Raw genomic sequence first — 12,140 nt, 5'->3', positions numbered from 1 at the left:
GCAGAGAGCCATGACTTCAGTCCTCACTGGAGCTCTGGGCTGTGGAGGGGGTGGGAAGGGCTGGTCCAGGGCTCAGGGTGGATCTTGACAATATGGTCAGGATCTTCTCAGAGCCTGGACCGAATGACTGTAGTCAGTTGACAGTGGACTTTAGCCCTGCTGTCATCTGAAACTGGGTCAAAAGGAGTGCAGAATGAAGGAGTGCAGAATCAACTGCACAGTCCTGTGACCTACAGGAGAACTATAGCTAAAATAGCTTTGACTATACTTCTCCTTTAAAAGGGATTGTAAATTTTTAAATTAAAAACAAAAACATGTCATACTTACCTGTTCTGTGCAGTGGTTTTTACACACAGAGGCCCGGTCCTCCTTTTCCTGCACAAGCGCAGCTTACTGTACAAATTCAGCAATGCCGAATCTGACGAAACTCCTGCACATGCACGGGAGTGACATTATCTCGGTCTGGCCAATGACAACAGCTGGCAGTCAAGAACCAGTGGGGAGCTCCGGGGACAGTGCATCGCTAGAGTCAAGGTGAATATAGTTCCGCTTTAAGGTTAAAAAAATTAAAATAAACTAAATAAAAAACCTTCAGCCTTTACAACCCCTTTATAGCAAACTCCAAAATAAAAGACAACTGTTGCCAACTCTGGCTTTTCCTGTAAAAAGCGGAGCTTGGCCATATAAACTTCCCAAATCTCCCACTGATATGATGGTTAGCTCAATAACCAATAAGTAGCCTCGGGAGCTGTAATGGGTGAAGCCAAACGCAACTTTTCTACAAAGACCAATAGTGACATAAATTTACTTGCCCAAATTCCTGGATCAAAGTATCATTCTGACATGGGATGTTACTGAATATAGAATCTGCTTGTACAGAGAATATTCTCGTGCTTTGATCTCGTTTTAGCTGTAGGATGGTTCCCATTGCCCCGCTGCACTTTGGGCAAAGTGCAGCTAACCCGCCGTTTTTGTGCAGGTTAGCTAGGCATTCCCATAGACTTCTAAGTCCTATAATAAAACACCTGTTCAACCAACTTGAAAAAGTGATCTAATGTGAAGTTTCAAGCTACACAACAATCATTACTAAACAAATGTGCGTGTATCATGAGGAACGCAAAACCATACTTTCATTCCATAGATCTTATGCATCTAGGAAATATATGGCTCAGACATCTAATATAACAAGGAGGTCGTTTTTCTGCCTTCGGTGTCCCAATGGGGAAAATTCCCTTCCAGATCAAGGCGGCAGAGGAAATCCCTGGCTGTCACCAGGGTAGTTATATTCTCCCATAGGGCAGATTTTTTTTAAAAGATGCCTAAATGTTCTGGTAGGCACCCACCAGGAGATGAAAACCCTGGAAAAACTGAAGCTGTGTTTACTTCAACAGGTCAATCAAGTACCAAAAAATAAAAACATAGCGAGGAACTGGCCAATTATGAGATTTGTGCAGAAAAAAAAAAAAAATAAAAAAATGATAAAATGCTACCCCGTCCAAAACCAACTTCGGTTTTGAAAGCGCATGGATGGATATAATCACAAGATTTCGCATTTTAAGACTGCAGTGACAAGATGGAACCATCACAATGGTTCAAATATCTCTACCCATCCCAAAAAAGCATCTGACAGCCCATGAAGACCCCAGGATAATTGTAATATTTCTAATTATGAAGTATCTGCAGTGTATGGTTTTGTCATTTGAATAATAATAGAATCCTAGTGGAATTATTTGGCCACTGAATGTGGCTCAATATGTCAGCAGCCTTGCAAAACTGAAATATCAAACTTGGGTAGAGATGGTCTCTGAAAAGAAAGTCAATTGATTCAGGTGGGTACAATAAACAGCCTTTAGGTGACTGGCTTGTTTACTTACCTTTAAGCAGAGGCAGAGGCGTTAACTCAATTGGCTTGCCCTGAGACCTGAACTGTGAAGAGCTTTGGGACCTCTTCTGCCTGGCTTTTCTGACGGACTTCCGAGAAAATCCGTCTACTTTATCCACTGATGGAGGAGTGGTTGGTGCTGAGGACATATCCCTACTGGACAAGAAGACAAGAAGAAATTAGGCACAGTTTGGGAAAATACACACACTTTTAAAGAAGAACTCTTATGAATATTTTATTTCTGTAGAGGACAAGTGCATAAATAGCATTTAAAGCCGTTGGGACTGGTAGCCCCATTGTCCCCCAAAGGCAACTCCGGCTATGGGTTGAGGTTCCGCCTCATTCTGAAGCCCAAATGATAGGCTACGTGTATAAGGGGAGAGAGGGGGTTACTGCCAGCTGGCCATAAATGGATCAAAATTCAGCCAGTTCAGCATGGACTGGCTGAATTTCGATCCACCTATGAGCTGTACATGGACATGTCTACAACTAGTCTGCCGGGTTTTTTTCTTTAACAATCAGTACCACTGGCTATAGACAAACACTGATCACTGTATTCTGAATACAATAGCTCAGCAGATGTGATTCCCCCATCCACATTGAATGTAAGGATGGGAGAATCTGTTCAATTTTTCTTTCAATCTGCTGGTGATGGAGAAAATATGCAAATAAAAAACCCGACACCCTTCCCTGAATGTGCTATTCAGAGAACATCTAACCACATTAAGATCTGAAAAAGTTAAACAATTTCAACATAAAAAAATGTTTGTGGACATACGGAAATATACACATTATACAACTATATAAACATCCTCAAATTATAACAAGGGAGTGTCAGACCAATGCATAATAAGATCTCTAAACAAAATGCTTTGAGAACTGAATATGTTCATTAAAGTGGGCAAGAACCAGTAGATGTAAACTAATTGACTGACATTTTTTTTTAAGTGCTATATAACAAGCCATTACCACTATTCCTTTCATGAAATACTTTTATGTAACTTTTTTTTGTTTTTGCACACTTTTCATCCTCTGTTGCATTGCAGTTTGCTTTACCTACAATCTTTTTGTAACCACTCCTGGTCTATATGTATGCACAGTTGATGGTGATAGCTGCGTGGCATTTTATCAAGGAAGGTTTTGTGATGACGACAGTGGACTACTCCTGTGTAAAGTATGCTGAAATGGCCAACTGGAAGCCTTTGTGACAGGAACAGAGCGTTGTTATCCTTAACCAGTTTGGCTCCAGAGCAATTTTTATTTTTCACATACATGCAAGGCAAAAAAATGAAACCCACAGAACATTATATCTTTTTCTGAAAGCAGAGGCCCTGTAGAACAAAAAAAAAGGAAGGTGATAGTTGCAAATTGCAACTGTTTATTAACCCACTTCAGCCCCAGAAAGTTTGACTGCTCAATGACCAGGCCATTTTTTTGGGATAAAGCACTGGGTTGCTTTAACTGACAATTGCATGGTCGTGTGATGCTGCACCCAAATATAAAACACACACACACACAAATACATACATACTTCTCTGGCAGCAGGAGAAGACAGCTCAGAGCCATTAATAAAAGGATTTGTCAAAAACCGGCTCTGGTTTTTTTTACTTCTCACTGCTTCTTTGGTGAATGGTTAGCTGATACCCATTCACAGGGGGGGGGGTCAGGATCTGGGAGCTCCCTTCTTAAAAGGGGGCTTCTAGATTCCGATAAGTCCCCCACTTGCAGACCACAACAACCACCAGCCAGGGTTGTCAGGAAGAGGCCCTTGTCCTCAACATGGGGGCAAGGTGCTTTGGGGTGGGGGGGTGCAAAGCACCCACCCCATGTTGAGGGGATGCAGATTGGTATAGTTCAGGAGGGGCAGGGGGGATGGGCGCTCGCTTGTCCCCTCCCTTTCCTGACCTACATGCTCGGTAAGGGTCTGGTATGGATTTTGGGGGGGACCTCATGCCATTTAAAAAAAAATCCATTTTTTTTACTTATCGGTTATTAAGGAAGTGGCGGCTGGCTTCCTGGGCCCCCTCCTTAGCAACCAGCTATATACAGTGTTTGAAGTTCAGTCACTTTAAAAAAAAAAAAATACAGATGAAAAACAGATGAATAATTCATTTGTTTGGACGTGACTGAACTGATGAAATGAACGATCCATGTGTGTGAAAGGGGCCTAAAACGGACTTGAACCCACTGATTTAACAGTTTCAACAGTTAAAGCGGGAGTCCGCCGGGACTCCGCGTTTTTTTTTTTTTTTTTTAAAAGCCAGCAGCTACAAATACTGCAGCTGCTGACTTTTAAAATAAGGACACTTACCTGTCCAGCGCGCCCGCGATGTCGGCACCCGAAGCCGATCTCTAGATCGTCACTCGGGTGCTGCCGCCGCCATCTTGGGTATGGTAATCAGGAAATGGAGCCTTTCGGCTTCATTTCCCGGTTCCCTACTGCGCATCTGGGATCTGTGCGTTTCCCAGCAGGCAGCGGGGCACTTGCGGAAGGGGACGGGCACTTGCGGAAAGGGGCGTAATCTACGCCACTTTCCGCAGAGAGCTATCCCGGAAGTGGGTGCAGTTACCTGGATTATCCAGGTAACTGCACCCCCCTCCCCCCTGAAAGGTGCCAATTGTGGCGCCGGAGGGGGGGGGGGAGGATTCCGATGAGTGGAAGGTCCATTTTAGGGTGGACCTCCGCTTTAAATTCCATGGTATGCCGGGATTGCCAACGGTCACATTTGCTTGCGTCCTCAACCAAACTGTCAAACCATCAAAATGACTGGTGTCTGAACTGATCATATGTGCAGCACCGTGGCAATTGCAGATCAAACAGAGACCAAGTTGGCAGCTTCCTTGGCTGAAAGGGACAGAAGAGTTTAGTTCCACTTTAACAGATGTCAAAGTTTTAGATCTTTTTCACATGGGGGGGTTTGCAGACGTCCATTCATTAGGGGATACTCCAGCTGCCATGTCCGGCAGCTGTGTAAAGGAGAGCGCAGGGCTGGTTTACATCTGTGCATTGGATTTTTTTGGTATGTTTTAGACATGTTACCTTAGAATTCTACAGGTGCATTTTGAAGAAAGCAAAAGACACTGCACCTAAAACACACAAGTGAGAACCGGGTCGCAGTGATGAAGCTTAATAGGTTAAAATGATTATGTCCCAAAAATAGCGTGCATAAGTGAACCACATGGATACAAACAACCTTAGTGTGTAAAGCACAATTCTGTACTGCAACTTGACCAGCATAAAACAAAATATCAAGTAATAAAAGGATTGCAAAGAATGTAAAAGAGAAAATAAAATAAAAAACTTGAATACGAATAAGCTTCCAGGAAGATAAGTAAATGCTGACCCTGCCAGAGGAAAGTGTTACTGGAGGAAATACGTTCTGTACACATCTTTCCTCCTTTATGGGGCAGCATTTTTCCTTTCCAGGGCCAGCATTCGCTTACCTTGCTGGGTTCTTACTTTGATTTAATCTATCCTTTTCACGTGCGATAGTGTTGCGCAGGCGACAGGTCCTCTTTATGGAGACGTCGGGGTCTAATATACTTTTAATGTTCCTCCTGTATTTTTCCTTAGTACTATGAGTACAGACAATACTGGATCTACCATTTACCTGGCCACAGCCCATCTGTATACTCAGAGGCGGCCAAGCGGATCACTTTTTGGGTTCACGCTACAAAGGAAAGACCATGTCCGCACCTTGTCCCTGGCTACAGTGTTACAATGTTGTAATTTTATCACTGAGGCTGCATTCACACATGGGCGTTTTGAATCTCGAGCAGATTTGTGCCCAGGTGTGAATGACAAAATGCAATGAACCTTTTTTTGGCGAGAAGCTTGACGCGATACGGTTTCTCACAATTGCAGTGCGATTTATCACTCGACAATTGCGGCAGAACTGCATTGCCGTTTTAGGTGCCATTCGAATGAGATGTGCGTTGAGCGATTTGTCAGTCACACCTGGGCGTTTTGAATTTGCAGGCAGAATGGTGGCACACCTGGCCGCGATTCACCCAAGTGTGAATGCAGCCCGAGCGAGAAGAGACTGAGGAAATGCTTCTTGCCTGCAGCAGACTGATCATAGAATCTTGGCCTAGGTAAGTCTCTGGATTGGAACTCAAGGACTGCTATTCAATGATAAAATGTGCTGCTTTTAGAACTGTTATTTTTGACACGTCAGGGATTTATTCATGCAGAATACGGACAGGTCCACTTTACTTAATGTAAATACCTAAAGCGATAAACTAACGTAGTGGATTTAGTCTTACAATGTTTAGCACTCGTGTGAGAGATTTCTGCTTTAACTTTTGTTTGGCAACACCTTCAGCTTGGCTGGGCAGCAAGCAACGCTCAAGTCTCATACTGGAGGTTTGTGCTGGGTGAAGCGTGCAATGAACTGACCGACACAAATCCATGGAGATGACCCAAGCAATGCATACTGCCCTATTGAACAGCAAGCAGAAACTGGTAAAGCTAAACTCCGTCACACAGGAATGACTATGATCACAATATTTATAAAGGAAGGCTGATGCACTGGGAACCCTGCAAGAGGTTCATCTCAAGCCAGCGAGACCTCTGCTGTTATTGAAACACTCATTGGCCACTTTATTAGGTACACCTGTTCAACTGCTTAGTAACACAAATTGTTAAAGTAGAAATTCACCCTAACACCAAAATTCCTGCATCTACAGCATGGGTCTTCAAAACTACGGCCCTCCAGTTGTTCAGGAACTAAAATTCCCATCATGCCTAGTCATGTCTGTGAATGTCAGAGCTGCACAATGCCTCATGGGATGTGTAGTTTTGCAACAGCTGGAGGGCCGTAGTTTGAGGATCCCTGATCTACAGACAGCCACGATCTAACACTAACCCAACACTGTAAAGAAATCTGAATACATACCTTCATTGAAGCCAAGCCAATACCACGCTGAGCTGTCAGCTGCGGCTCCGCTGTGGAGGCGGGTGCAGAGGACACAGCCGACAACGGAATCCCCAAACGAACTCAATGGGCGATGTCACTCCCCATTCATTTCACAGCCATCGTTTGCATTGTCCTCTGCAAAGCTTCCACCGCTGGAGACCAGACTGGCTTCAAAAAAGGCATGTAGAGTAAAACTTTGGTTTGAGAGTAACTTGGTTTGAGAGTGTTTTGTAAGACAAGCAAACATTTTTAAATACAAGTAGCGTCATGTCACAACTGAGTATAAAGGGAAAGGAGAGGTGTAGCAATAAGGTTACATTTTATGAAGGTACAACATTTAGCAACTCACATGGCTGATGATTAAAGAGGAAGTAAACCCTGATGGGTTTACTTCCTCTTTCATTCCCTGCAAAGGCAAAGCATAAGGGGCTACTATGCATCGCATAGTAGTCCATTATGTGTCACTTACCTGACACAGGAGCCAGCGAAGTCGCCGCTGTCCCCTGTAGTCCGCCGCATCCATCTTGCTGGTGGCATCTCGCAGCTCCGCCGCTGTCATTCGGTGAAGCCGCAATGACGTCACTCCCGTGCATGCGCACGGGAGTCAACACACGCGGCAGCTCCATTCTTGGAAATGCCGCGCTCAGTGCGCCTGCGCGCCGCTGTCTACGGCGCATGCGCCGTAGACAGCGGTGTCCGTTTTCGGGCAAATATCTCCTAAACCATATAGGTCTACGAGATATTTCTTGGACCTACAGGTCAACCTTAATCTGGGCTTACCTGTAGGTCAAAGTGGTTTGTAAGGGTTTACAACCACTTTAAAACAGGCACATCTAAGTATGCAGGCATCCGGGGGGAAAGCTGTCCACATAGACAGTCATCCGCACCACGGTCATCTCTTCCACGCTGCGCTCCACGACCGATTCAAGACTCCCTTTCAGATCGCTCTACTGTAGGGTAGTCTTCCTGGTCATAATCGCAGACTGACAGCGGTGGTGCGGGGGATGGTCTATGTTGACAATGTTACCCCAGATGTCTGCATACTTAGATGTGCCTCTTTAATCATCAACCATGTGAGTTGCTAAATGTAATCATTTTGCTACACTTAGAGGCGCCTCTCTTCTCTTTTATAATCTGTAGCTCCTGCTGGATTTTGCTTCTAATGTGGAGGCTGGCTTTTGTGGATGGACATTTTATGGCACATTGCTATAATCTTTTTATATAGACTATAAAACTGAAGGACTTCTGAATAAATGGTTGTGGAACAAATCATTTGAGTTTCCATTATTTCTTATGGGGAAATTTGCTTTGATTTACAAGTGGTTTGAATTACAAGCATGTTTCCTGAACAAATTATGCTCGCAATCCAAGGTTTTACCATCTACTGATTTCTATTTTACAGGGCTAGATAGGTTAGTATTAGATTGTGGGTGTCTGTATGCAGGGATTTTAGTGTTCGGGTGGACTTACACTTCAATCAGCCAATCACATGGCAGCAACTCAATGCATTTAGGCATCTAGACGTAGTGAAGACGATTTGCTGAAGTTCAAACCGAGCTTCAGAATTTGGAAGAAAGGGCACTTAAGTGAATTTGAACATGGTATGGATCAATGGTTCAGGCTGGTGATGTAATGGTGTGGGGGATATTTTCTCGGCACACTTTTGGCCCCTTGGTACCAATTGAGCATTATTTAAACACCACAGCCTACCTGAGTATTGTTGCTGACCATGTCCATCCCTTTATGACTACAGTGTCCCCATCTTCTGATGGCTCCTTCTAGCAGGATAATACACCATGTCACAAAGCTCAAATCATCTCACCACTGGTTTCTTGTACACGACAATGAGGTCACTGTACTCCAATGGCCTCCAGTCACCAGATCTCAATCAAATAGGGCACCTTTGTGATGTGTATTAATGGAATGGGAGATTCACATCATGGACATACAGCCGACAAATCTGCAGCAACTGCGTGATGCTATCATGTCCCTGTGGACAGAAATCTGATTGTTTCTATCACCTGGTTGAATCTAGGGTACCGAGAATTAAGGCAGTTCTGAAAGAATAAAAAAGGGGGTCCAACCCGGTGCTATCAAGGTGTACCTAATAAAAGTGCCTGGTGAGTATTTTTGTAGCGGGGTTTATTTTGTACTTTTTGCTAGCTAGCTGGATTGAGCGGTGGCAAAACCTTTTAGTGCACATGTATGTAACATTTGAAAAAACTAATAGACAATTTTTTTGCAGTTAGTGCTACAAAAAAAAAAAAATGTAGTTTTCACATTAGCTATACAGTATAGTCAGTAGAACACAGGCAAAGTGGAAGATTACATTTACACCTGAGACTTGTAACACTTAAGCCCCATACACACGATCAGAAATTTTGCCAGCAAAAGTCGGATGTGAGCTTTTGGTCAGAAAGTCCAACTGTGTGTGTGTTCCATTGGACTTTTGCTGGCAGAATTCCAGCCAGCAAAAGATTGAGAGCAGGTTCTCTATTTCTTGATTGGAAAAAGTTCCAATCGTCTGTACACATTCCGACACGTAAAATTCCTACGCATGCTCGGAAGCATTGAACTTAATTTTCTCGGCTCGTCGTAGTGTTGTACGTCACCAAGTTCTTGACTTTTGAAAGTTCAGAGAACTTGTGTGATTGTGTGTATGTATGCAAGCCAAGCTTGAGCGGAATTCCATCGGAAAAACCATCCAAGTTTTTTCAGACGGAAAATCCGCTCGTGTGTACGGGGCATTAGGCCTCATGCACACACAACGGTAAAATAATGTTCAACGCCAGTAGCTTTGCAGTGAGTTTTTCAATGTTTTTGCAATAGAGTTTTTAAGCTTTTTTTTGGGATGTATTTTTATGGTTAAAAAAAATAAATAAAAAATTCAAAAACGCTCTGGTGGGCCATGTTTGAGTGCTTAACGTTAGAGCTTTCAAACATTGAGACCCGATTCACACCTATGCAGGTTGCAGTTTGCATACTGCAGGTGCATTTTACGTATTCCAAATACAAGCTTTCCATCCATTGAAGTCTATGGAACCAGAAAAGTCCCTGGACCATTCCATAAAACACATAGATGTGAACTACATCCTAAGGAAACCATGTTAAATGGACTGTAGTTCTTTACTGCAAAAAAATAAAAATAAAATATGCCATAAATCTATCCCCTATTTTGTAGATGCAATAACTTATGTGCAAACCAATCATGCTTATTGCAATTTTTTTTTAACCAAAAATATGTAGACTACTAGATATTGGCCTCCTAAACTGATGACTTTTTTTTTGGATTATTTATTAAAGTAAAAAATTGATTAATCTGCCCAACAACAAATCGTGCAAAAAAAAAAAAAAAATAAAAAAAAAAAAAAAGCGTCAAAATCATGTGTGCAAAAACGGATCAAAAGCAAACTGCATAGGTGTGAACCAAACCTTAGTACAGATACAAAGAAATTTTTAGAAACATTAAAAGGCTAGGTTCACTTAACCACTTGCCGCCTGCCATATAGCGGAATGACGGAGGCAAAGTGGTTTAAAAATCCAGACCGGGCATCATATGACGTCCTCAGGATATTGAGCCACTGTGAACACCCAGGGGCGCGCAGCATCACGGCGATCGTTGTTGCGGGTGTCAGTCTGACACCCTGCAACTACGATCCTGGTAAAGAGTCTCCAACGGAGGCTCTACCACATGATCGGCCATGTCCAGTCATGGCTAATCACAGTGTAAATTAGGAAGTGCCATTGATCGGCTTTTCCTCACTCACGTCTGTCTGACGAGAGTAGAGGAGAGCCACTCGGCTGCTCCTCTGACGGGGGTCTGTGCTGATTTATCATCAGCGCAGCCCCCCCAGAGGATGCCCACACTGGACCACCAGGGATGCCCAGCACCAGGTATGACACCCTAGACCACCAGGGATGCCAATCATCATCATCCATTAGTACAATACAATGCCACCTATCAGTGCCCAACCGTGCCACCTATCAGTGTTGCCTATCCATGCCCATCAGTGCCGCCTATCAGTGCCACATATCAGTGCCGCCCCATCAGTGAAGGAAGGAGAAAAATCGTACTTATTTACAAAGTTAAAACTGGGAAAAAAAAAAAAAAATGTAAAAAAAAATACTTTTTTCTAAAATGTGTCTTTTTAATTGTTTAGCAAAAAATGAAAACCCCAGGAGGTGATCAAATACCACCAAAAGAAAGCTCTATTTGTGGGAACAAAATGCTAAAAATTTAGTTTGGGTACAGTGTAGCATGACCACGCGATTGTCATTCAAAGTGCGACAGCGCTGAAAGCTGAAAATTAGTCTTGGCAGGAAGGTGTTTAAGTGCCGGTATTGAAGTGGTTAAATAAAAAAATATATAATATTTATTTTTGAAAACAGGAGTCTGCAAAGCATTGAAGGTGGAAGGGGAGGCAGTTGCACCATGTTACACCCTTTATAGAGGTGTAACGTGTTAACAAAAGGTGACCTTAGCCTTTAACTTGTACTTAAGCATTGTTTAGTGCTTTTTACAATTGTCTCCCGCTGCGGTCAATCAAATCCAATGACGTGGGGTCCGAGTCCTGCTGTCTGTGTCAATAGATGCAGCAGGACACAGGAGCATGAGTGCCCTGTGGGAGAGCGGCTTTCCAACAGAGGACACTCAAGAAGAATAGGACCCAGGAGTGTTGCTGAGGAACCCTAGAAGAGGAGGACCGGGGCCAGTCTGTGCAAAACCAACTGCACATAGGAGGCAAAAAAAAAGAACCTTTAGTTACCCTTTAAGGTTAAAAATCTCCTGTGATGCAGCAACCCCCTTTTAACTTACCTGAACCCTGTCTTTCCAGCGACAGGGATGAGCACACCAGCTGCAGCCGGTGTCTTGGGTACTGACTGGATAGATTGTAGCAGTGCAGCCACTGGCTCCCGCTGCCGTCATAAAAATCCAAAGACGCAGGAGTCGGGGGGCGGGGCTGAGTCCAGCTGTCTGTGTCAATGGACACAGCAGCAGGACACATGAGCACGCCCGCATGATTGCCCCGAGAGAAAGTGCTTTTCCGCCAGGGCACTCGATGTGGGGAGGAGCCAGGAGCAAACCTTTGCACAGAGCAGGCAAGTATGACATGTTTGTTATTTAACCACTTCCAGCCCAAAGACATCATTTGACGTCCTTGACTTTCAGTGGCAATATCTGAATGATGCCTGCAGCTACAGGCATCATCCAGATATCATCTTTTAGTGCCAGCAATTCTGTGAGCCCTAACAACAATCATAGCAGCAGTTCCGCTGCTTGATCGTTCTTATAGGCGATGGGAGAGCACATCTCCAGCCACCCTCCGATGCTTCTCCAG

The 12,140-nt window shown here is 43.8% G+C and overlaps 1 protein-coding gene across 3 annotated transcripts in view; it reads right to left on the bottom strand.

Moving 5' to 3' along the window:
* PPP2R5E (protein phosphatase 2 regulatory subunit B'epsilon) overlaps positions 1 to 12,140 on the bottom strand; it is a 203,081-nt gene that overhangs the window by 144,895 nt on the left and 46,046 nt on the right. For 2 of the 3 annotated variants that reach the window (XM_077464362.1, XM_077464360.1), the window contains exon 2: positions 1,875 to 2,038. In XM_077464362.1, coding sequence (XP_077320488.1) covers positions 1,875 to 2,031 — 157 coding nt within the window. In that variant the 5' untranslated portion in view covers positions 2,032 to 2,038. The remainder of the gene's footprint in view (positions 1 to 1,874; positions 2,039 to 12,140) is intronic. The other variant, XM_077464361.1, reaches the window with a different exon arrangement.

The sequence above is a fragment of the Lithobates pipiens genome, unplaced genomic scaffold (assembly GCF_037356315.1).
Source record: "Lithobates pipiens isolate NorthernLeopardFrog02 unplaced genomic scaffold, aLitPip1_a1.2 Scaffold_30, whole genome shotgun sequence".
In the NCBI taxonomy this organism is placed as follows: domain Eukaryota; kingdom Metazoa; phylum Chordata; class Amphibia; order Anura; family Ranidae; genus Lithobates; species Lithobates pipiens.
The sequence above is the reverse complement of the archived record's forward strand: the minus strand, read 5'-3'. Positions and strand labels throughout refer to the sequence as shown.